The sequence below is a fragment of the Filicampus tigris genome, chromosome 2, assembly GCF_054856515.1.
Source record: "Filicampus tigris isolate MCC_2025a chromosome 2, RoL_Ftig_1.0, whole genome shotgun sequence".
Lineage (NCBI taxonomy): Eukaryota > Metazoa > Chordata > Actinopteri > Syngnathiformes > Syngnathidae > Filicampus > Filicampus tigris.
Genome location: NC_141218.1, coordinates 2,845,944 through 2,869,221, shown reverse-complemented (window position 1 = coordinate 2,869,221; position 23,278 = coordinate 2,845,944). Strand labels below are relative to the sequence as shown.

General features: G+C 53.4%; 2 protein-coding genes across 3 annotated transcripts in view; one reads left to right on the top strand and one right to left on the bottom strand.

The window, feature by feature from the left end:
• Positions 1-23,278, bottom strand: part of tkfc (triokinase/FMN cyclase) — a 73,047-nt gene that overhangs the window by 4,213 nt on the left and 45,556 nt on the right. For both annotated transcript variants that reach the window (XM_086021060.1, XM_086021051.1), the window contains exons 6-11: positions 22,526-22,619; positions 1,194-1,270; positions 598-787; positions 424-528; positions 162-349; positions 4-82 (exon numbers count right to left, since the gene is read on the bottom strand). In XM_086021060.1, coding sequence (XP_085877186.1) covers positions 4-82; positions 162-349; positions 424-528; positions 598-787; positions 1,194-1,199 — 568 coding nt within the window. In that variant the 5' untranslated portion in view covers positions 1,200-1,270; positions 22,526-22,619. The remainder of the gene's footprint in view (positions 1-3; positions 83-161; positions 350-423; positions 529-597; positions 788-1,193; positions 1,271-22,525; positions 22,620-23,278) is intronic.
• exoc6b (exocyst complex component 6B) lies at positions 1,622-22,470 on the top strand. The gene is made up of 22 exons (XM_086020999.1): positions 1,622-1,870; positions 3,073-3,238; positions 3,319-3,366; positions 3,437-3,527; positions 3,598-3,643; positions 4,885-5,089; positions 6,176-6,352; positions 7,041-7,109; positions 8,589-8,672; positions 8,828-8,874; positions 8,950-9,070; positions 9,135-9,206; positions 9,338-9,435; positions 10,024-10,129; positions 10,214-10,323; positions 12,004-12,115; positions 12,176-12,310; positions 12,372-12,560; positions 14,763-14,904; positions 17,196-17,269; positions 21,156-21,268; positions 22,212-22,470. The coding sequence occupies exons 1-22, from the start codon at positions 1,782-1,784 to the stop codon at positions 22,336-22,338; spliced, it is 2,421 nt and encodes an 806-aa protein (XP_085877125.1). The 5' UTR covers positions 1,622-1,781; the 3' UTR covers positions 22,339-22,470.

Sequence of the window (23,278 nt, the reverse complement as noted above, 5' to 3'; positions counted from 1 at the left end):
CACCTATGCCCGGCAAAACCTCCGTCACCCTGGCAACGATATGGACCAACGAGTGGCCTTCGTCTGCTAAGGCACCTGCCAGCTAAAGGAAAAACGTGTCGTTACATCCTCCGGTTGTGTTTTTGGACCTTTCCGTGTTTTATTTTTGAATTTTTTTGCACCTTGTGAATGAGAATAGTGCCACACAAGCCCCTCTTGCCGGCCTTACTGGGGCAGGCGAAAGCGCAGTCGTCAGCGACCACCACCATGTCGACGTCCACGCCGCGGTTGCGCGCCTGCTCTGCGGCCAGCCCAAAGTTGAGGCGGTCTCCCGTGTAGTTCTTCACGATGAGAAGAACCCCAGACGCTCCTGAAAGCTCACAGGCATCATTTTGCATCATTCGAAACCAGGTCAGAGCTTGTGATCGCAACACGTCAGCTCACCTGCACTGTGCAGGCAAAGAATGGCAGCCAAGATGCTGGCGGGAGGCGGAGATGCAAACACGGCCCCGGCCACGGCCGCCGACAGCATACCGGCGCCCACGTAACCTGGAAGCGAGGTTTCAAGAGAGACTCAAAACCGTTGCCGCGTGTGCTGTTCAAGTGTGTCAGTCGTACCCCCGTGCGCAGGCTCGTGTCCCGAGCCTCCTCCTGAAAGAAGCGCCACTTTGCCGCTCGTCCGGCTCAGGTCTGAGCGCAGCACGACCCGGTGGCCCCGCAGCAGAGACAGGCCGCTGGAGGCCCTGACCAGGCCGCAGAGAGCCTCGTCAACGCAGTCCTCGGCAGAGTTGATCAGCTTCGTTGGGGGCTGCAGCACAGAAGAAAAAACGGGCCACGTTTTGTGCGCTTAGCAACGCATGAACTCGCAATGAATACATTCTGCTTTGGGGTTTATTCAAGAACACCAGCCTTAAACAATCAATCATCAGCTCTTTAACTAGGAACAACTACAGTCGAATGGCACCACAAATTCTGCCTTCACACAGCTGTGTTGAACATTTCTGTTAGCCACCCCAGCTCCATCAGTCAATATTGTGACATGAACGGCAAGTCTAGACAGTATCTCACGCGCGGACTTTGATCTCTGGCTGAAAAATGTGCTTTTCAAGGCGTCAAAAAAAAACCCAACAAAGAGCAAAAACTAGCAGGGAGGTCTGGTGCTCGAATCACACTTTGCTTCTTGTGGCACTGCAACACCTTTTTGTCTTTCTTACCTCCATGACAAATTGACAACTTTCTCGGCCGCTCTCCCTCGCAGATCAGCCTTTGACGTCACAGCCGGATGTCCTCCCTTCAAAATAAAAGCGCCCAGTTTAAGATCGTAACCGAAAATGTTACGAGACCTTATATTTCATTCATGGACACTGTTGTTTTACTTGGTATTTCGAAAGCAATACAAGAGGGCTGATTCGCAAGGCGAAACTTACAACTTGAGGAAACTATACAGCAAAAATATTTAGTGTTTATTGACATTATAGGAAATGGCGTTTGGATTAAAAACGTAAACTAATGAATTACATATATATTTATATTTTTGGGGGGTCATTGTAATCGATTTTGATGATGCTTTCACGCCAGCATCTACGATGCGTGTATACGGTGCTTATAAGCAAGCGTAGCCCCGCTCACTCGGGCTGCCCCGAGCGCACACATCGAAGCAACTCCCGGCGGCGCGACATGACGCACTGAACTCAGCTCGTCCGCTCCGCTCCTCTTCGCTCAGCTCAGCTCTGCTCAGCTCAGCTCAGCCCAGCCCGGCTCGGCTCAAACTCAGCTCGGAACCGTCCGGAGCAACATGCGCTATGGCGAGCGTGGAGACAGCCGCCGAGCACGAGCGAATTCTCCGCGAGATCGAGAGCACGGACACCAACTGCATCGGTCCGACGCTGCGGTAGGTCTCCCAAAACTTTGAAACGCCTACATCCATTATCGGACAGCTAGCAAACACGCCTTAGCTGACGTTAAAGGAATCGCGGTGAGCTTCGGCGAATATTCTTCTGTCCACAGATGGATGATGGCAGGCTAACTTTAGCCGGCTGTGCTACCTGATTACAATTCTGGTCACTGCTATCGGATGTGACACTGCGGGGGCGGGGGGGGTCGAACCCACAACACTCTGGTTGAAAGACTATTACTGTTCCGTCGATCCACTTGTTTGAGTGGCTGGCAAGTGCAAACGCCTTTCTGCCAACTGTGTCAAATCTAAGAATGGCGCGATGTATTCTTATGGATAGTTCAAGAACAAAGTTGTGGCATCAGAGGTCACCAAAGCACATCTTCCATCGTGGTGCGGTTGTGGTTAACGCGTCTGCCTCGCAGTTGTGAGTGCTGAGGTTCGAATCTCAGTGCCAACATTCCAATTAACATGCAAGTTTGATTAATTGAAGATTTTTAAAGTGTTTGAATGCTTTGTCTATTCTATGCCCCGCAGCTGACCTCTGACCCAGAATAAGCAGGATAGAAAATCGGCCAATTAATAGATGCCAATGCAAGTGTCCAATCAGACTGCATTGACGTCATCCCTTATGCCGCTCACGGCCACTAGGGGGCTGCCGTGCACCAAGACAGAGGTGGGAAGCGTTCAGGCAGTGTTTCACGCCTCAATCCGTTGAACAAGGACGTGTTCGTGGCAGTGCGAGCAGGATGAGGCAAGCAGCAGCATTCCTCTCATGTGTTCGGAGTCGGCCAATCGAGTGACAGCGATGGCGTTAATGCTTTGCTCATTCGTCGGCTTGGCTGGTGTCGTGGATCTTTCCCGAACTCGGTCAGCGCACATTTAGTGAGCTGATACACACACACACACACACACACACGAGACGTGTTGCGCTCTGGCAGGAGTAAAGCCGGCTCTTGGCTCTCTCTCCCCATTGTACTTTTGAACAAGTCGGCCACTTCCTGGTCAACAGGAGGGTGGGGGATTTACGCCGTACACAGGTGTACACAGGAAAAGAACACAGGAAGAAGTGCGTCCTTTGTTGCCCAAAATGGGACCGCGAGCCTGCGTGTGGCTTTTCCTGCTCCTTCACCTCCCGACCATCCGGTCGGCCTCCCCGACGGGAAATCACATGACCTCCGTGGCCCCGTGTTGTCCAGGTCGGTGTACGATGGCCAGGAACACGGCCTGTTCATGGCCAAGCTGGACGCCCGCATCAGGAACCACGACCGCGAGATCGAGAAGATGTGCAACCATCACTTCCAGGGCTTCGTCGACTCCATCACCGAGCTGCTGAAAGTGCGCGGCGAGGCGCAGAAGCTGAAGGTAGCGCGTGGGGGAGGGGGGGGTTCACGTCATGTGGCCTGCCTCTCACCTGTGGCCTCCTTTTACCCCCCCCCCCGCAGAGTCAGGTGACTGAGACCAACCGCTCCATTCAGGGCGACGGCAAAGAGGCAAGTCCCACAAGCGCCATCCCAAAGGTCCGCAGCAATCCTCTTCACAACTTGTCTTGCTCTCGTGCAGCTCATGAGCTCCATGGAGGAGCTGAGACAGTGCCGAGTGCAACAGAGGAACATTGCGACCACCGTTGACAAACTGACGCACTGCCTGCCAGGTAAGACGCGCGCGCGGGGGCGGGCACACACACACACGCCATCTAATGCAACCTGTTTTTCCTGTGCCAGTTTTGGAGATGTACGGACGCCTTCAGGAGCAAATGGACGCCAAAAGGTATGACGATGGAGCGTCTCATGTAAAGCGCTCGCTCGCTCGCCCGAGCAGCTGTATGACGTGCAAACGTCAAGTCACTTGAGGTAGTCAGAAAGAGCAAGGAGGTCGGTCGCATCCAATTGAAGCTCAACAACAGCAATGAGAGCAACTTTGGGACCCTGCATGGCGCCGATACTTATTTCCAATTTTTTCTCAGTGTATGCACAATTTGAACTCTGAATGAAAAAGCTCTGCGCGTTGCTATCCATTGTTTGCATTTCTGCTATTCACGACACTGGCTACGTTGACATGGACGCATTTATTTTGAATAAAAATGCTTCATGTTCAAACGCCATTCGAAAATATTCCGACCCGATCAAGCCCATTCCGTTCACCATTTTATTCCGAACGATTTATGTCGATTGATAGTCCAATCAGCGCGCATGAAAACACTTTATTCGGAAATTTCCGAACAAAGCGTCTTGACCGCGCATGTCTGTGACATCGATATACGCGTTTGTGATTTTCGGAAGCGAAAGACGAAAGACGTGGCGGGCGCAAGACTGAACTGGTCATGTTAACTGGTGGCAATGTCAACTCGACTTAACAGCGCAAACGGGGAAAATAGGCAAAACAACGCTAACATTTAAAGTACAACTGGACGGAGCGATGTTTTGTTGACATGGAAGTCATTACGGCTGCTTCTTCTTCTTCTGTTTCCGGTATATTTGATCAATCTGTGCATGTCCAAAATAATTTGTGTGAGTGTGATGCATGAACACACAAGTCCTAATCGGGTCAATATTTTTAGTGTCCGTGAAAACGGTGCACCCGATCAGAATTTGAATCCGCTCTCTGATCGGATTAAAGACATGTTGAACATCCAAACGTGCTTGTTGATATCGGCAGTTCTCCGTTGTGCCGCAGTGTAATGCGCGCCTGTGAGGTAGTTTACCAGCCAGCCACGAGGTGGCGCCAGAGCACTGAGAATTTCTGTCAAGTGGCCCGGCCCTGACCTGAAGACAGAAGTCTCGCTGCTCATAAATGAATGCTTTGTTTGTGTGCTTTTTTTTTTTTTCTTTCTTTTTCTTTTTTTGTCCCCTCTGAGAGCACAGAGCAGCGCAAGGTCAGCCAATGTTGACACATGCACAAATGTGTGTGCGTGTGTTCTGTTAGTGAGTGTGCTAATAACCCCCCCCCCCCCCCCCAAGTCTGAGAGTAAATGTCTTCAAAAGAAAAGGCCTTTTTTCCATGTGCGTTAGGTACTACCCGGCGCTGCGCACCTCGGAGCAGCTGGAGCAGACATGTCTTCCCAGGGCGGGCCAGTACCGCTTCTGCGCCATCATGGCGGAAAACCTTCCCAAGTTGCGCACGCAGATCCGCGACACGGCCATGAGCCAGCTGAAGGACTTCCTGGAGAGCATCCGAAAACACTCGGACAAGATCGGAGAGACGGCCATCAGACAGGTATGGCGGGACGGTGGCCGTCAGACATCCGAGGACCTGACTAGGGAGCGCGCACGCCAGTCGTCAGGCGTCCTCACGCGTTTTTCAGATGGAACAACGCGGTCACACGCACCAATCCTGCTTTTCAGCGCTGAGCTCATTGTTTTTGTGTTTTCCAAGGCCAAGGAAGCTCAAAGTGAGGCCTCTTGTTTATTTGGGGAATGTTGTTGGGTGAAAAGTGCAAGTGGGGGGTATGCAAGCAGTAGTTGACGGACAGATAAGCCTCCAAGGAGAAGCGGGCCAACTGTCAGCGGTGCCGGAGAGCGCCTCGCGTCACACGCGCGCGCGTCAGTCCAAGAGGCCTTTTTGGTGGCCAACTCTCAAGTCACCTCCAAGTCGAGGCCTCCGCACAGTCACAGGCGCCAGCTGGACGCTTGTGCCCGACAGAGCGTCCTGCTGTCCATCGGGATGGGCTATCGCACATCTGACGCCCGCTTTAGCAACCTTTCCGGCGGACGTGCTCGGGTGCAGAAGGGAAGAAATGCAAGACGGCAGCTTTCGTTCTCCTGCTGCCGGCCTCTGAAAATGTTCCGCGCCGTTCAAACGTTACTCATGTTTGTCGTTATTGTTCAGTCACACTCCGCTCCGTTGCGGAACGTCTTCATTTCAGTCTTTCCATGTCCTCATCTTTCCATGCGTTGCCTCTCTCGCCCCGTCGCATATTTACTTGGAGGAAGACGAGCGGCTCCGACTTCTGCTGAGTGTTCGGTAGTCCGAAACACGCGCGCACGTGCGCGCGCGCACACACTAATGGGAACCAGATTGTCGGGTGTGTGAAGTGGAACAAGATTGATTACCTGTATTTAGTTACTGAACACACACACGCAGACATGCGTGCGCGCGTGGCCGAGCATCCCCGCCGGCTCAGTGCGGAGCGGCCGCACCGGCGCGCGGCGTCCGCTCACAAGTTGGCCGCGCGCCGCTCGGGGTCGTCCTGTCTCCAGTTTTCCTCTTTGTGACCTCCTGAATTTGTCCGGTCGCTGACACGGAGCGGCGCGTGGCATTTGCGTGCCGGGCAAACAAGCTGATTTTGTTGGTCGGTTTCAGGCCCAGCTGCAGCGCTCTCTGGACAGCTCCGTCGGCACGCAGCCCCGCCCCCCCGTTGGCCGAGGCCCCAGCGCCGAGACGGCGGCCGGCGGGGTCACGCGGAGGGACGGGCAGGCCGGCGGGCCCCAAGTGGACTCTGGCAAACTGGATTCGGGGGATGAAGAGGAGGCTGAGCAAGTGAGACCCCCCCACACACACACACAAACACACAATTGGACTCGGTTGTTGAAATGTGAAAACGCGCGTCGAGGTGAACAGCAGCAACAAATAGCGGCGCATTAATGGGAATGTGGGAATTAACGAGGATGTTTACTCGGAACTTGTGCGGCTATTGCCAAAGTTTGCGGACAATGAAGTGGTGGAGTCGGCCCTGGCGGGATCGGAGCTCTTTTATGCCGCCGCCGACGTGCTGGTGTTCAAGGAAGGCCAAGCACAATGCGGCTGAACTTGTCACCCTGCCGCTGCCATTCTCTTCGCAGGTCCCTCTCGTCCCTTTTGGCTTCTTTACGTCCTGTAAAGTGGCTGGCAGCCTCGGCTCCCACAAAGGCTTGACCCCGCGGTCGCCGGGGGTTACGGCCGCGTCGGCGCCAATGCCAACCTTACGCCGTCCCTGCCCCTGGCACGTCTTCCCCTTCCCGTCATTCACGGCTGTCCCCTTGAGTCTCTTCTTCCTCTGCTCCTTTTGTACTCCTCCTTTCCTCCTCAAGGCCCGTTTTTTTACACATTTTTATTTGACTTTTTTTTTTTACCTGCTTTTCCTCCCCTGGCTCGCATTCTTCCTCGTCTCTGAAATGCCGTCTGGCCTCCTCGCTTGTTCAAGCGAATGACCTCAGCTCCTGTTTGCTTCCTGTTTGCTTGTGTGCAGGTGAGCGCCGCTCAGGATTTGGTGGACTTCTCGCCGGTGTACCGCTGCCTTCATATCTACAGCGTGCTGGTGAGCTCGTCCCTCCCCCTCGAAGCGGCCGGAGCCAGTTGGTTAGCAAGCGTCGCGAAACGATTGCGCGCCGTGCGCCCGCACTCGGGTGGCTGCTTCTTTACAGCTAGCGAGGCGGCGGCGGCTCGTCACATGTTGCGGCCTGATGGGGAAAGTTCAGATGAAGCGGAGAAGAAGCGCCTGGCCGAGCGCCAACCAGGTGGCCGCAGTGTGTGTGATGTCAGTTGGAGTGAAGGCGACACGGGTGGAGGTGTTGCCTGGGCCGTGACTGAGTTAGCTGCGCATGTTGTGTGTGTGTGTGTGTGTGTGTGTGTGCGCGCGCCTGCAGGCTCTTTGGGGTTGTGACCGGGCCAACGCATCCACTGGGTCGACTGTTTCTGTTCACCGTATGTGTGTGTGTGTGTGTGTGTGTGTGTGTGTGTGTGTGTGCGCGCGCGCGCTCTGGCAGGGGGACAGGAAGTGCATGAACTTTGACAGGAAGGAGAAAGTGAGCGATGGCGGGAGGGAGCCGAGGGAAGAGCGAGGTTAGAGCGAGGCTAACTGGGTGACATGACGGCGAGGAAAGAGGTCAGCAAAAGGTTCAGTGCCGGCAAGAGTGCGCACGTTAGCGAGGCGCGAGTAGCTGACAGTAGCCTGACATCACTTAGTTGTTTTTCCGACCCGCCGGCCCCCTTCAGACCAGGGAGGTGAAGAAGGTTAAAGCTTTCGGCACCTTCTCCTGCCACGGCCCGCTACTTTCCCTCATCGCTGCCACTTAAGCCGGTTATCTGCTCGCCGGTGTTATCTGCGCGCCAGCAAAAGAGCAGCGCGGGGGCTGTTTGGCGGCCGCGATAAGGCGCCGCGTCATGGAAGGAAGAGATACGAGCGGCAACGTTCAGAGAGCAGCGTGCTCTTAGTTTGAAGTCGGACGCCAAGTTTGAGTTCCGACTCTTAACTCCGGCCGAGCGTTATCTCAACTTTCCCATTATTCGGTCCGTCGTTCGTGCTCATGTTTTTGCACGGCTGTGCAATAATTCATCGGAAGGCAATTACCCTTATGATTATTACACTCCATGATTACAAAATTGGCATAATCATAAAAAAAAACAACTTTAAAGTTATTCATATGCACTGTTTGTTTACACAAGGAAATCATGCTTGAATTTATACATTTGCACCTTTTTTTTATTTGACACAATAACTAATTTTATAACAATTTGTTTGGTCCAAAAGAACTTACATACAGTAATTATAGTGTTTCAAAGAAATGTTTTTTTTTTTTTTTTTTTTTTACATGTACACATTTTCCTGTTTTGTCCCCAAAAATAAATGATCGTTTGAAGAATCGTGATGTGAATGATCGCCCAAATAATGCCGGTGACTGTTTTTTTTTCCCTAATTGAGCATCCCTCGCGTTTTGTGTGTGCGTGACTACTGAAGCGGACGTGAAGGCTTTAACAGCAGAGCACGCTCCCACGTGTACCCGTCTGTGTGTTGCAGGGTTTGCGTGACGTGTTTGAGAACTACTACCGCAAGCAACGCAGGAAACAGGCTCGCCTCGTGTTGCAGCCGCACTCTAACATGGTACGGCATCACTCGGCTTTTGCCCGCACACGGCTAACCGCACTCCCGTAACACACAACACCGGCGCTTGTACGACACTTGGCCCGACCGTCGTTGCCGATCTCAAACGGCAAAATATGCTTGCTGCTTTCTCCTCCCTGTGACTTTTTTCCCAGCATGAAACGTTGGAGGGCTACAGACGCTACTTCAATCAGATCGTCGGGTACGTCGCTCTCGTCTCGTCCGGCTTGAGAAAAAGTACGGCGAGCTGAGGTGCGGTTGCGTGCGCTCTTCTCAGGTTCTTTGTGGTGGAGGACCACGTGCTTCACACCACGCAAGGTTTGGTCAACAGAGCCTACGTGGAGGAGCTGTGGGAGCTGGCGCTGTCCAAAATCGTGGCCGCCCTCAGGACGCACTCGGTAGGGACGCGCGTGACGGACGCCGGCAGCAAACGCGCGCGCTCACCCGGGCATCTTTCCTCAGTCCTACTGCGACGACCCCGACCTGGTGCTGGATCTGAAGAACCTCATCGTCCTCTTTGCCGACACACTTCAGGTACGGCGCAAGTGGTCGGGCCGAACGCGACGCCGACAATTCGTCCGGTCGCCGCGCCGCCTGTAACTAGCGGCCGCCTTTGGCGCGGGCGGCCACTGACCGCCCGCCGGCCGCGGCTTCCTCTGGCGCAGGGCTACGGCTTCCCGGTGTCTCAGCTCTTCGACATGCTTCTGGAGATGCGGGAGCAGTACGGCGAGATCCTCCTCAAGAGATGGAACGCCACTTTCAGGTACGCCGGCCCCTCGTGGGGGGGCTGCCCGGTCAAGGGGGCGCGCGCTCGCACGGCAATTTTGTGGGAAAGGCGGCCGTTTCTGAAGTTTAACGAGCATGCCGAGGCAGGAAGTGTTTTCAAGGCACGTCCGGAACATTGTCCGGCGCTCAGGATGGGTAGTGCCCCTCGCAAGATGTGCGCGAGGGCACCGCGCGCCATTGTTCCTCCGTCGGCAGTGACACCAGTGGGACTTTGAGAGCCGGCGCGCAAACAAACACGCTCAAAAGCCCTCGCTTTCTCTCCCCCACGTGCGCACGCACGCACGCACACACGGGAAAGCCGCAGGAATGTGTTGCATTGTTGGAGAGGGAGCACTCTCCGGTTCATGGCCTCTCCATGGAACGTTGGAACGTCCGAAGTCTCGAGAGCCAAACAAGAAAGGGGGTGATGAAAGAATGGGGGACTGGGGGAGGGGGGAGGAAAACCTCAAGCATTAGAATGACCCCCCCCTCTCATCCCCTCCCGCCCCTGTGGGATGATTGTAGCTGACTCCTCGCGGCGGCCTGGGCAGAAAAATCCCTTTGCTGACCCGCGTCTCCTCCGCAGGCAGGTGTTGGACCAGGACAACTTCGGTCCCATCCCGGTGTGCACGGAGCACGAGTACAGACACTACACTTCGCAGTTTCCCCTGCAAGACCCCGAGCTGGAGAAGGTAGAGGGCGCTCGAGGCACGCCGGGGCCCGGTCCGAGCGCGCCTGCAATCGACATGAATTGAAATGTGTTGTGCCGTGTGCAGCTTCCTTTCCCCAAGAAGCTTCCCTTCTCCCAGTTTGTGCCAAAAGTCTACTGCCAGCTCAAAGAGTTCATCTACGCTTGTCTCAAGTACTCTGAAGACCTGCACCTCAGGTACACGCTGCCTCTCTTCTCTCCGCAGGCCTCCCCTTTACAAATCTCGCTCCCCCAATCTGACCACTGGCCATGACGACATCACTTCCTCGCCGGGCGCGATCGCGGTCAAGTCGTAGTAGCGGCCCGAGATTGACCAGCAGGTGGCGACGCGCCGGCCGTCCGAATTTGATCTTGACGCGCACGCACACACGGCTGCGCTGGTTCCGCTTGATGTACGAAGGAACTCAAACAAAGCGGCTACTTTTCCACTGAGGAGACGAGCAATCAGGGAAGCATCTTGCACTGTGCGGCGGGAGGATTCCACAAAACTGGGACAGGGCCACGCGCGCACACACACACATGTAGTTCAAATCAAAGTGAACCATAAGGCATTTCATGAGGAGCACAATCACGCAAGAAAGAAAGTCATGAGCACGACTTTTTGTCCACCATGCACACAAAGTTGCCAACAGGCTTGAATTGACACTTTGTCAAGTGAGGCATGTTCAAGTGTTGCCAGAGCAGGTCGGCGGTTTGTTGCTGCTTCCGTGAAAGTTGGCGCGACCGGAAGGTGGCGGCGCTGAGTAAGAACATGCGGCCGCCCGCGGAAGCAAAGGCCAGCGCGGGCCACGCGTGCGTCCGTCTTCCAGCTCGCTTCTTCTTCTTCTTCGTCTTTTGTCCGGCTGGGATGCGGCTACTGTGGTGTTGTCGCACGGTTTGCCCTGTACTCCAGCCCAGACAAGTCCTGGCAACTAGGGAAGCATATGTAGCGTTTAAGTAGCTGCTTACGTGCCCTCTGGCCTCAGGACGCCGTGGCGCTGACCCCCCCCCCCCCCCCCAACAATACCCCCCCGCCCCCTAATTCCGCTCACACATCTGTTGTGGCTGAAGGCAGCGCAAGCGCAATGAAATTCGATCATTCGATTCTGCGCCGCGTCTATATTTGTGCGCTTGCAGAGTTCACTCGCGGACGTTGACTTTTTGACACCCGCTCTCTCTCGCTCGCGCGCGCGCGCGCACCATGCCGCCTGGGCTGAGCTACAGTTAGAACGCGCAGGGTTTCCAAAAAAGTAAAAGAATCCTAAATACATTCCAACGATTCAAAGCAGGGGGAAAAAATTCCTGGAGAAGTGCAGAGTGAGCAGAAGTTTGTGTGTGCGCGTTTTCAGTTCCAGGCACAGACAATCGAGTGAATTGGCCGGAATGTGCGTACTCGCCGCAGGCCCCTGGAATTGAACTCCCAATCGCACATGTTTGCGCCGAAGAAAACCCAAAGTTGTTTGCGTCTTCATTCCACTCGGGCTCCGATTGCCGTCTTTGTCCCGAGATGCGAGCTTTGGCCCCGCCAGACGCTCTGGCCGCCACCGAAACCACCTTGAGCAGACTTCCAAAACGATTTCTTTCCTTTTTTCCCTTTGACATGCGGCGCATTTCAAAGCAAACCAAATCAAGAGCGTGTGGGAGACTCGCTCGGTGGCGCTGCAACGCGCAACAGGAAACGTGAGCTTCTTGTCGCGTCGATCAGCGACCGTCGTGGGAGAATCGATATCCCAGCAAGTTAGAAATCAATTCCTCTAATAAGAAGCGTTTCAAATGCTGAAAAACACTCCAAAGATTTCGGGGGAATTTTTCGAGCTCAAAGCTGAATCTTTTTTGTGCATGGGCTGTGCAACAAATGGACTTTGTGTGCTTTGTTAGCTCGACGGAGGTGGACGACATGATCCGCAAATCCACCAACTTGCTGCTAACCCGAACCCTGAGCAACTGCCTGCACTACGCCATTAAGAAGAAGAACGTCGGGCTGGCCGAGGTAAGCGCGCTTTGACGCTTTCTCGCCGTTTCCGTGTGACGACGGCCCGCCCCTGCCCAGCTGGTGCAGGTGATCATCAACACCACCCACCTGGAGCAGAGCTGCCACTTCTTGGAGGAGTTCATCTCCAACATCACCAACGTCCCGGCAGACACGGCCAACGCCACCAAGCTGTACGGCACGTCCACCTTTAAGGTGAGCGTCTGCGCAAACGCCTTTGACGGACGGTCCGCTCACAGCGCGCCCGCTCCGGCAGGACGCTCGTCACGCGGCCGAGGCGGAGATCTACACCGGCCTCAACGCCAAAATCGACCAGTTCCTGCAGCTGGCCGACTACGACTGGATGGCGGGCGTGCCCGGCACCGCCGCGCCGCCGCCCAGCGACTACCTGCTGGACCTGATGGCCTTCCTGAAGAGCACCTTCAGCGTCTTCACCAACCTGCCTGTGAGTACAAGCAGAACGCCGGCCCGCCCGTTCCATGGCCCATTCCTAGTTGGACGTCCTAACATCGAAAACAATTTGGTGTCCGTGTAGCTAATACTGCACTATGAAGTCCTAAAATGAGTCACCTTCTCATTTTGAAATTTCAATTTCCGAGTGAAAATACAAAGAACGGGGCCGATCTGACACATTCAATATGGCGGACCTGCGCCCGTGCCCCAACCGCCTCAAAACGGCCTTCTTCATATATTTGGGGTGCACGCCCGTTGGCAACACACGTCGAGCTCTCAGATGCCGATTACGTCGCGCTTTAGTTGCTTTTGCAATAAGCTCATTAGCTAAGCGCCCGGCTCGGTTCACGTAAGCGCTCAGATGCCGATTGCGCCGCAGCCCAGGTTAGCGACTCCGCGGACGCGGAGCGGCACTGCCGCAGCACGCTGACACACTCCACATGTCGCCGCCCCGTCAAGCTAGGAAGTTAGAATACAAACACACGCACACACAGACACACTGAGCAGTGGAGCTAAGTGTTTTTCAGCACTTGTAAGGAGCTTTACTTTACACCCCCACGAGCCCCGGACGTGACCCTGTCACACACACACACACACACACACCGAGCGGGGCCACCTAAGCAGATCGGATGCTGCGGATCAGTAAATCTGAGTGGCCTGACCCTCTGAAACGAGAGAAGTGGAGTTGCTTACGCGCGGGGCCCAAAAGTCAGATCCTGCCAGCGTGACCACCAGGACATCGTTACGTCCAGGAAAATTGCTTCACAAACTTCCTTCCGTTTTGAGACTGTCGGCAAACACAAGCAACCCCCCCCCCCCGCCCCACTTTACAATAAATACAGATCGAAGTCATTCGTTCCAGCCCCACAACCAAGTTGAGTTGACCTTGTTTTTACGGGTAGAGTTCAAATTGACGTTTTTGCTATCAAGTCATTTTTGAGCTTTTTCACGTGGCCTCACTAACACACCAACCAGCAAGCTCGTTTTCATTTATCCGCACCGACGATACATTTTGGACCTCTTCTACAGTTAGGTGGTTCAAAGCGTCACATCACCTGCGTTTTTCTGTTCTCAAGAATGATGCCGATGGTCCGTTTCGCAAAAAGCAAACAACGTGGCGCTATCAGAAACACGGACGACACGCCGGGGTTTCGCCACGTTTTTTTGGGGGAGACGATTCGGCTCCCGGGCTGCATTATCACGAGCACTTTCCACTTCATTGGAGGCCAAACTGAGAGCAGAAAACAAAGACAACTGGGCAGTAAGAACAAAGGAGCAGTTGGCGGGGAAGCGACGCAAGCGTAGTTGGCCGAGTCATATTTGTCGGGCAATGTTTGTGAAGCAGGTCATTCGTGACCCCAGGTTCCACTCGCAAAAAAGTGAGGGACGTTGGAATTTCCGAATGAACCTTGGCGGGCAAACTTCATTGGAGCTTTGCTGAAAATTTGTAGCGCTCGGACATCTGAAAACCAAGCAAAGAGCCCCAACTTCCTTGTGAGTCGTGCATTTGTGGTTTATGTCTCTCGCCGTTTAGGGAGCGCCCGTAGAACATGCCGTCTTGCCGGTGAGTATTTGTGTGGCACCTTGCTAACGCCCTGACTTATCCCCCCACGTTCTGGCCTGACTTTTGAGGCGTGTTAAGGAGCAGGCATGCACGTTTGTGTGCGTGTGCGTGTGTAGCGAGGGGAGTCCGGGGGGGGGGGGGGGGGTTTAGACGCTAACAGGGATCCGTCAGGATCCTCGTCAGCAGGCGCCCACATCCAAGCGTGAACACTTCACCCAGATGAATGTTTGGGGGAGGGGCCCCGCGGTCTTGCCCTTGACCACTTTGAGGTCACCTGGACAGCTCGCCATGTCGGGGCCTCATCACGCAAAACGTTGATTTGCTCCGGATGTCGCGTCTTGAGCGCTGCTCTTTGTCCCGACGACGTCGCGATGATGGCGGCCAGCAAGCAAAAGCGCGGCCCGCCACCGGTCCAACCGTGCCAATACAATTAGCTCGTTTCACGCTCAATCTCACCCGATTAGGACTGACCCCGAGGTCGCCCGCCCGCCCACATCCGGTGTGTGTTCCTGCCACGTGTGTAATTGGATTTCCATGCGGGGTGAAGCCGTCGTGAACTGGGGCTCGGGTTTCGAGCGCCTTTTGAACAGCGTCTCCCCCCCCCCCCCCACACCCGGTGCGCTTGGTCAGGGCAAAGTGGCGCAGACGGCGTGCATGTCGGCGTGCAAGCACATCTCCACGTCGCTGCTGCAGCTGCTGCTGGACCCCGAAGTCAAGCAGATCTCCATGGGGGCGTTGCACCAGCTCAACGCCGACCTCCACCAGTGTGAAGGTGAGTGAGGGGCGCTTGACCTCACGTCGCTGCATCGCACTTCTGACTTGACTTTTTATGCCCTTGCACACTGGGAAAGGAGAGCCACAGAGCGGCTGTCATCCACACCTCACGCATACGGATTGGCTCACCTGGCCCCGCCTCTTAAAGGCACACACACATACGACAACATCTTTTTATAGGTTTTAGGCTGACCAACTTTCTTCAAATGCGTTTACAATTTACAAAGTTTGGATTTTCCCTTACGACGGTAAACGGGAGTTCAAAAGTGCCGGGGCGCGACTTTCGACCCAGGGCTGCAGGTGTAGTTTGTATTTTGACCCAAAGGGGGCGCTGTGAAACAACACTTGCGCCGCCCGCTGGGTCAAAATCGGAACTTTTTCTCCCAAAGGCACAATTTAAATTGGATTAAAAGGAGACAAAAGGCACAATGGGATGAAAGGAGCTGAGGGAAAATCGGATTAAATGAATGAGGTGTGAGAAGGAAAAAAAGACAAGTACAGCAGACAAAAGAGAGAAACATGCACGGATGAGGGGAGCCAGGGAACGGTAAGCAACTTGCACTTTGAAAAGGAGGGATTAGAGGTGAACTTTGGGCTTCAAACGTACTTTGAGAAAGATGGCCGCCGTCATGCTGCACGCAGGAAGGAAGTGACAGACATCAGACGGACCCAAAGAAAGAAAAAAAACAAAACGCCAAAACCAAATCAAGGAACAAAGCAGGCAAAAGGAAACCAAAGTGGAGTCGCTGGTGTCGGCGTGGAGCGGCGAGGTCGCCTTTTGTGTGTCACGGGGTCGCTGCAGATGGCAGGCGTGTAATCGGCGCCGCGGTGCGCAGGGGCCGCCATTTTGTGGGACGTGAGAGCCGCATCCAGCTAAACCACAGGTGTCCAAACTACGGCCCGGGGGCCACACGTTTTTTTGCGGCGTATTCGAAAACGTACAATTGACACGGCACGTTATTTGTCTGTGACGTTCGACAAAATTGCTTTCATATCGAGCTTTTCCAGATCCGTCACAAAAGCAAACCGCTGTCATCTCCCTAAATTCTTTCTCAAAGGTCCTGGAGCCACGAGTGACGCCATAAATGGGCACGTGAGCCGACGAAGCAGGCCCAACGTAAATCTGCATGCGCTTTTGCGGCTGCCGAGTTCCTTGTGCCCTGTTATTGTCTAAAACGGTGTTTTTCAAACTGTGTGCCGTGAGATATTGTCAGGTGTGCCGTGGGAAATGATCTCATTTGTGTGCCTGTGCGGTCTAGCGCCCGGCAGCGTAATCCTGTCTTTACTACATTGTAGTACTCTTCCATACCAGCAGGTAGCCAATTGTCTTTGTTTCGAGACAAGCGAATGAGTGACGCATGTTTCGCACTGCCTAAGTATCAATATGAAACATTATAAAATATGTTTTTCTTTGCGGTTATTTCATTCCTATTCAAGAGGTTACGTCATTCCTCCATGTTAAAAAACGCTTATTCAAACAATATAACACTTGCTAAAATTAGCTTTTTTTTTCCAATCACAATTCCAGCCGTAGGATTTATTCAATGAAATAAATGTGCCTTGATTCCAAAAGTTTTGAAAAACACGGGTCTAAAAAAACATCACGGCCGTCAATCTCGAGGCGACGCAATGTGGCACGGCTGCCCCTGGAACGGCTGCGCGTTCAGGAGAGTTGATCTACTCCGCCGTTTTTGCGAACAACAACGCATGCGAATAACGGGCGACGTGAGGGACTGATCCACCGTAGCATTTCGTCCCCAAATATTTGTCCGTACGAGGTTTGCGCCCGACGGCGGTGGACTGTCTTGCATTTCTTGACCTCCCTCGAATGGATCGCTTTGAGTGTTTTCAATTAAAGGTGAACAATGGCACAGTGGCCCCTGGGATTTTTTTGTTGTTGTTTTTCCCCCAAATTGTTCTTTTTTGTATGCGCCCTTGGGAGCAAAAGTTTAGGACCGCTCGCGGCTCACCTCTCCTCTTCCCAGTGGGCTTGTTTGCCAAGTGACGCCGAGACCCCCGCTTGCACTCCGCACGCACCAGCATCGCCACAACAATGAAACGCTACACACGCGCGCACGCACACTCCCCTCGCTGACATGACTCGAACAGCCAACCCCCCTCCCCCCCGCCGCCGCTCCCCCCCCTCCCGTCATTTGTCTGCCAATCTGTCCTGATGCATAGCGAATGGAAGCAGGTCTTTTATTCTTGGCCTTTTTTCTGCGGTCCTCCTCCTCCTCCTCTCTTCCCTCGCTCCGCTCCGGGGGTGGACCGTTTGTGTTTTTCCCACAGGTTTTGCCAGAGCCGGCCCGGTCGCAGGCTTCCAGGGTGACACGTTGCTTCTGGCCTTCAGTGACTTGAGACAAGTAGGTCTTTGTCTACGTCGCCGTCGTCGTCGTCTTCTTCGTTCCTTGCTGTCTTTTTTTTTTTTTCCTCCCCCTTTCATCCTTCCGCCCATCGTCTCCGACAACCGTCCTTTAAAAGTGCCCCCGTCCCGCAATCCGCAAGGGGACACAAAAGTCCAGACATTTTCCTTGACTTCATTTTGCACTTTTGTTGCAGTGTCCTCGTTTTACACTGGGGGGGGGGGGAATCAATAAAGCCTCATTCTAGTGATGAATTATTGAATTAAAATAAAATACCAACAGCAAAATGAGTAACAATGAAGCAATGAAAGAGAAGTGGAAATCCCGAGACGCGAGCTTGGGAAGCTTGTCGGGAAGAGTGGCGCACGCACGCACGCACGGCCCGGCCCGGCCCGGCCCGGCGGTGGGCTTGTGTTGTGCGCGCGTGACAGCCGATGACGGATGGGCCGGCAGGATGGAGCTGCGAGGATGAATGAGCTGACGGACAGAGACGGATGGCCCTTTATGCCGCCTGTCACCATCCCGCTTTCTCCCCGCCTCACTTCTCTTTCTGCGCCTGTCGGGATGATGCAGTGCCTGGGCTTCATCCTCCTCTTCCTCATCTGGTCCCTCCTTTTCCTGCCCGCCGGCCTTCTCCTTCCTGCGCTTTCTCTCATTGTTTCCGACGCCGTTCTCATCACGTCAAAAGGAGCTTTTCGTAGCTCACATGTGTCATGTGTCATGTGCCGGCGCGTCCCCCCCTTTCACGCGCATTCTTTGGCCCGCACCACCGCCGCCTTCTCACGCGGCCCTCCGACGCGCCCGCCCGGCCCGATCGATAAATCACAATGACGGGCCCGTTTGCCGCTTACCCCCCGCGGACATTTTTCTCTGTCAGTCACGTCTGAGGAATGTTCAAAAGCCGATCGACGTGACTGATTTGATTTGAGCGGCTAAAAAAAAAAAAAAAAAAAACGGCAGCGGCATCGCTCAAATTCAGAGACGGAAAATGTACACGAGTGATGCGCTTGAGTATCAAATCGGTTTTCAACCTAATTCAACATCAATTAAATGTCATGAACCTATTCCAGACGCCCCAAACACCAAAAGCAGCATTTTGTACAAAAACAGAAGCCAACGTGACCGTGTGTGCCTTGAGGAGGCGTGGCCGGCTGCGCGTGAGCGTCCTTGCGAGTTTTTGTGTTTCTTTCAACAAACGGCTGAAATTGCATCGCCGATGTTACTTTCCTTGCCCACACGCGAGGGCATCACAGTGTCTGAATTTCTTTTTTTTTTTTTTCCGTCCAACGAATGAACGCCCGCATCGTTGCGATGGCGGAAATTCCGACTCGGGCGACAAGATGTCGAAATGGGCCGCAAAAGCGCCCGCGTTTGTTGGCTGGACATGACGGCTTGGCGTCGGCCGGCTTGTGAATGCGGCGGCGTGTTGATGGCGAGTGAAAGCGTCCAGTCAGGTGAAAGTGATACGTACAGGGTGGTCTGTCCACCTCGCTCCCCCTCGCTCTCCTCGGGAGGCCGACACTTCCCTTCAAGCGTGTGAGCGCTCACATGGGGCGGGGGGGGGGGGGGGCGGATTGTCGGGGGCGGTTGGGGGGGGGGGGGCCGTCAATAGTGGGGTGAAAGAGGCCGAAAGGGAGGATGAGCAGCAGATGGACGTGTAAATGCTCGCCCGCCGATCGCTCGCACACACACGCAAACGTGACTGCTTTTACAAATAATTTTGATGCACACAGAAAAGCCTTGATGGACCCCCCCCCCCCCCAAAACCCCCCACCCTCGTCCGCCCGCCAGACACTTCCCGTACTTCCTTTTTGCTTCCCAGTGCGTGAACGAGTGCATCAACCAAATCAATCAAAAATCCTGCCTTGATTTGCAAGTGCGCAATTCGAAAGTTGAAAGGTCAAATGAAGTTCACCTGGAAAGGTGATGGCGCCTTTTATCCTGAAATGTCAGCCGAATCCAAATATGTAGTTAGCCTACCTACCGTACGTCGATCAGAGCGTCTGTGAGAATAAGCGCTACTTTTCTGTGGGGTTAAAGGGTGATTACGTGAGCCGCGCACACACACGCACGCGCAGCGGCTGCAGTGCAGTGCAAGGTCAGCGGGCTCGCTGGTGCCAGGGAGGGTGGAAACTTGACTTCAGACCCCCGCAACTCGCTTATCTGATGGCACATGTGTGCGCGCGCATACGGCAGCTCGGCCTCACGCGGCGCCCGAGATGACGGCGGAAAGTAAAAGCGCTCTTATCTGCGCGATTTATGACTTCAAGCTTGCGTCGGTGTGGGAGAGGTCGCCGCGCGTTCTTCTCGACCCCCGCCTCAACTTCCTGCCCCGTCTGTGACCGGGCCTTATCGCCGTGACGACGGGTCAGCCAGTGGTCATGACAACAGCGCCGAGGGGACGGGACGGCCGCTTCCGACCGATAGGTGGCCGGCGTGCGCCCGCGCGTCGCCGCGGGCTCATTGTTGCGCGCTATCGGCCGGCCCGATAGCGCCTGCGTGCGCGCGCTTCCTGTTTGCGCCACGGTCGACCTTCTTTGGGACGTTGGTGACCACGACTTTGCCGCAATTACATTCCAATGGGTGTGTCATAGTAATTTGTCATTGTACTTTTTTTCTTTTTTATTTTAACTCTTACTATTCAAAACCGTTAGCTTCCAGCGGAACTGGAATCCAACTGTCGATAGTACATGGTATTCATGCAGCAGTAGTGGTTAGTTGAAAAATGTGTGCAAAAAGATGACGCAGTCCGTGGAGTGAATGGCGAACGTCATGTAAAAAAGCTGCTGACGTTCAATTTCGTCATTCCGGAATTGAACAGTAGAATTTTTGCCCTTTCTCAGTCCTACTTTTATTGGTTCATAGTTTCACGCTTGACATTTTTTTTTTTTTTTTTTTATTCTGGTGAAAGATGGTCTACGCAATAATCTGTGGCTCTCGAAGGTTGGAAGTGAATGCTAATTAAGCAACTGTTTGGTAAAATGAATGTAAACATTCTATTTTTAACTCCTATGTATTCTGAATACAAATAGATTATTGTCATGATTGAGTAACTACTGCTCATTTTATTTATAATTTTTTTCGAATGCAATGAATTTTTTTATTCATGTTGTTGGATACACTTTTGGTTTTTTTCATACCGATACCAAGTACAGATATCTCTAGCACTTTTGATGAATAAAATGTCACTTCTTTCTGCCGCAGTGCAGCGCCAACTAACGCCGAGGAGGACTTACTCAATGTCGGATTTTCTTTGCCTTCAGTATCGGTGGCTGGTACCGACAGTCTCCATGGTTACCCGATAATAAAAAACATAAAGCCGATAGTGATTGCCTATTTAGATTGTACTTTTGTCTTATTTGCGATCGTAGCTGTTGAAACCTGACAAACGAGTGTAAGACGGCATCAATGTCAAGGCGTCGCCAAAGGCAACACAAAGCTCCCTCTTTGGAGAAAGACTTGCTCGTACCTCTCCTGCCTCCTCGCCGCCGTCTTCCAAGCGGCACTTTTAGTTTGCGAGCGGTCGCGCCGGCGTGACGCCGCTCGCTTCGCCCGCTCCGGCGGCACCGGCGGCTGTCGTCCAAGTGGCTTGCGTATTTCCACTCCCTCCCTCGCCCCCTCCCTCCCCCCCAACATGTGGTTTCGCTCGCCATCCCGCTGCATCCCCCTCGTCCTCTCTCATCCCTCGCTCACATATGGTTTCTCTCTTGTGTGTTTGGTGTTACCCAGAGTTCACCGGGGCTCCCGGCTCGCGTGTTCTTCGAGGCGGGGATGGTGCGCGCGCGCGCACGGGTGGGGGTGGGGGTGGGGGGCATTCGGGGGCGGCGGCAGGTTATGCAATGCTTTGCAATGTGGGTCATTTCTCTTGTTGTTGTTGCTGCTGCAGCTGCTGGAGCTGTTCACGCAGTGGGACTGGTCCAGCTACCTGGCCGACTACGGCAAAGCCGGCTGCAAGTACCTGCGCGTCAACCCGCACGCCGCGCTGGCCCTGCTGGAGAAGTGAGTGAGCCTGCGCGGCCTCGGCCTCGTCCTCGTCCTCACCCGCGCTCAGCTCGTCTTTTGTCTCTCCTGTGTTTGTCGCGTGCCGGCAGGTTGTCCAAGCCGTGAGTATTGTTTTCGGCATGTACGCGCAGACTACTAGCAGAGTGAACATAACCTGTTTGTTCTGACCTGCTGCCGTTTGAGTGAAGTGAAACAAAAACAACAACAACAAAAAAGTAGAGCAATTAAGGTACTTGAATGCCCTGGCATGTGGGCAAGGAGAGCCAGAGCCACCCATACACTTTCAGGTGTTTATTGAACGGGACAAACGCACTCGTAAGGAGCTGCTGTCGGCCACGACTCACACCCAAACGCTCACACGCGCCCAACCTGACTGCAGTAAGAGTCGGTCAGCGTAGCATGTTGTAGCCGTGCTTGAGTGTTTTTTGTTTTCGGGTGCTGCGGGTTTCTGCCACAATCCCAAAAGATGCATGACGATAAGCCTGCCGCACACCAAGCGACTCAAGTGGACCAGTAGGAAGAAAAGCATCTCTTTGCTGCACATCTACTGACCTGCTACAACCGGAAAACTACAACCATGGATCAGGTTTCGGGGTGCCACATAAATATATTGGGGCGGGGGGGCGCACAAAAAACTGTGCAATTGTTAAGGAAGAAGCTGATTGCCTCAAAGCGTGGGTTGATATTTAGAGAGGCCGTTGGCAATGATCGCTCGCCGCATCCACTGACTGCACCTGTGTATTTTGGTGACAGAGACTCTCGGCGCATTGCTTTTTAGTTACAGGTGCTTAGCAAAGTATGATTTCAACAGTGTATTCAGACTTTTTCCTGTCCCGTGTCCCCCCCCCTAACTTTCCAAGTGGCATTTTCCAAAACCGGTGCATTTGTTTTTTTGACTTCTAAGTGTACAACACTATGCTTTGTGTGTCTCATGCGTCAGGATGCGGGAGAGCAGCAGGAAGAACGTGGTCTTCGCGCAGTTCCGAAAGACGGAGCGCGACAGGCAGAAGCTCATCGACGCCGTCATCAAGCAGTTGCGCAACCTCATTGCGCAGCACCACGCCTGAACGCACGCCCGAACGCACGCCCGAACGGACGCTGGCGCACCTCTCTTGAGAATTAAAGGGACATCTATGCATTCACACTAAGGGGGATCGTTGTTGCTTTTCACTTCACAATAAATTGTTGTAACACTTGAACGTGAGCGAGCGTGTCATCATTAGCGCGACGCCAAGGAGGAGCTTATGATCCTACCCGATGTCAAAGTGCCGCGCTTTTGGTGTCGCTGGGCGGAGTCACATCGCTGATGGAAGGCGTCGTGATCAACGCCAACGTGGCCACTTTGCGCCTGACGGCAAAAAAAAAAGGGAAGACATCAGTGACTTGATCTTCTCTTGCCAACACAATCAAGACATTTATGTGTGTTACTGCTATAAAGTTCAGGACATTGAGCTTTTAATGACATTGAGCGATGAACGGAAAATGCACCATCACCCCGGCAGATGAGATCATTTTGATTGTCACGGTTGTCGTTGGTTGCACACACAAGCGGCCGCCTTTAACGAGCTAAGGCCGAGATGGAACGTGCGCTACACAACATTTGTGGCAAGCTCTGGGTTTTTTTGTTTTGTTTTTTTTTTTTAACATTTTTTTCACTTAACATTCATTTATCCAGGTAGAAAAGTTGAGAACAGATTCTCGTTTGCAATACTGACCTCTCTGCAGACAGCAGAGTAAAATAAAGAAACCAAAAAAAAGGACAATGTTTTTACAATAAAACAAATAAAGCGTCTCCTTAACGTTGGTTGATGAATGGATTTTTGGAGAGAACGTTTGCAATGGAATTTTTTTCCACGTTAAATCCCTTCTTCATAGCAATTGGGGCAATATTTGGATCCTAAAATATTGACTTGCCACTATTTTCCACGACTTTCCATAAATGCAATATGTTGTTCGAAAACATTGATTTATTCCGTTCCAATTGTGTACATGCAATAATAATAATAA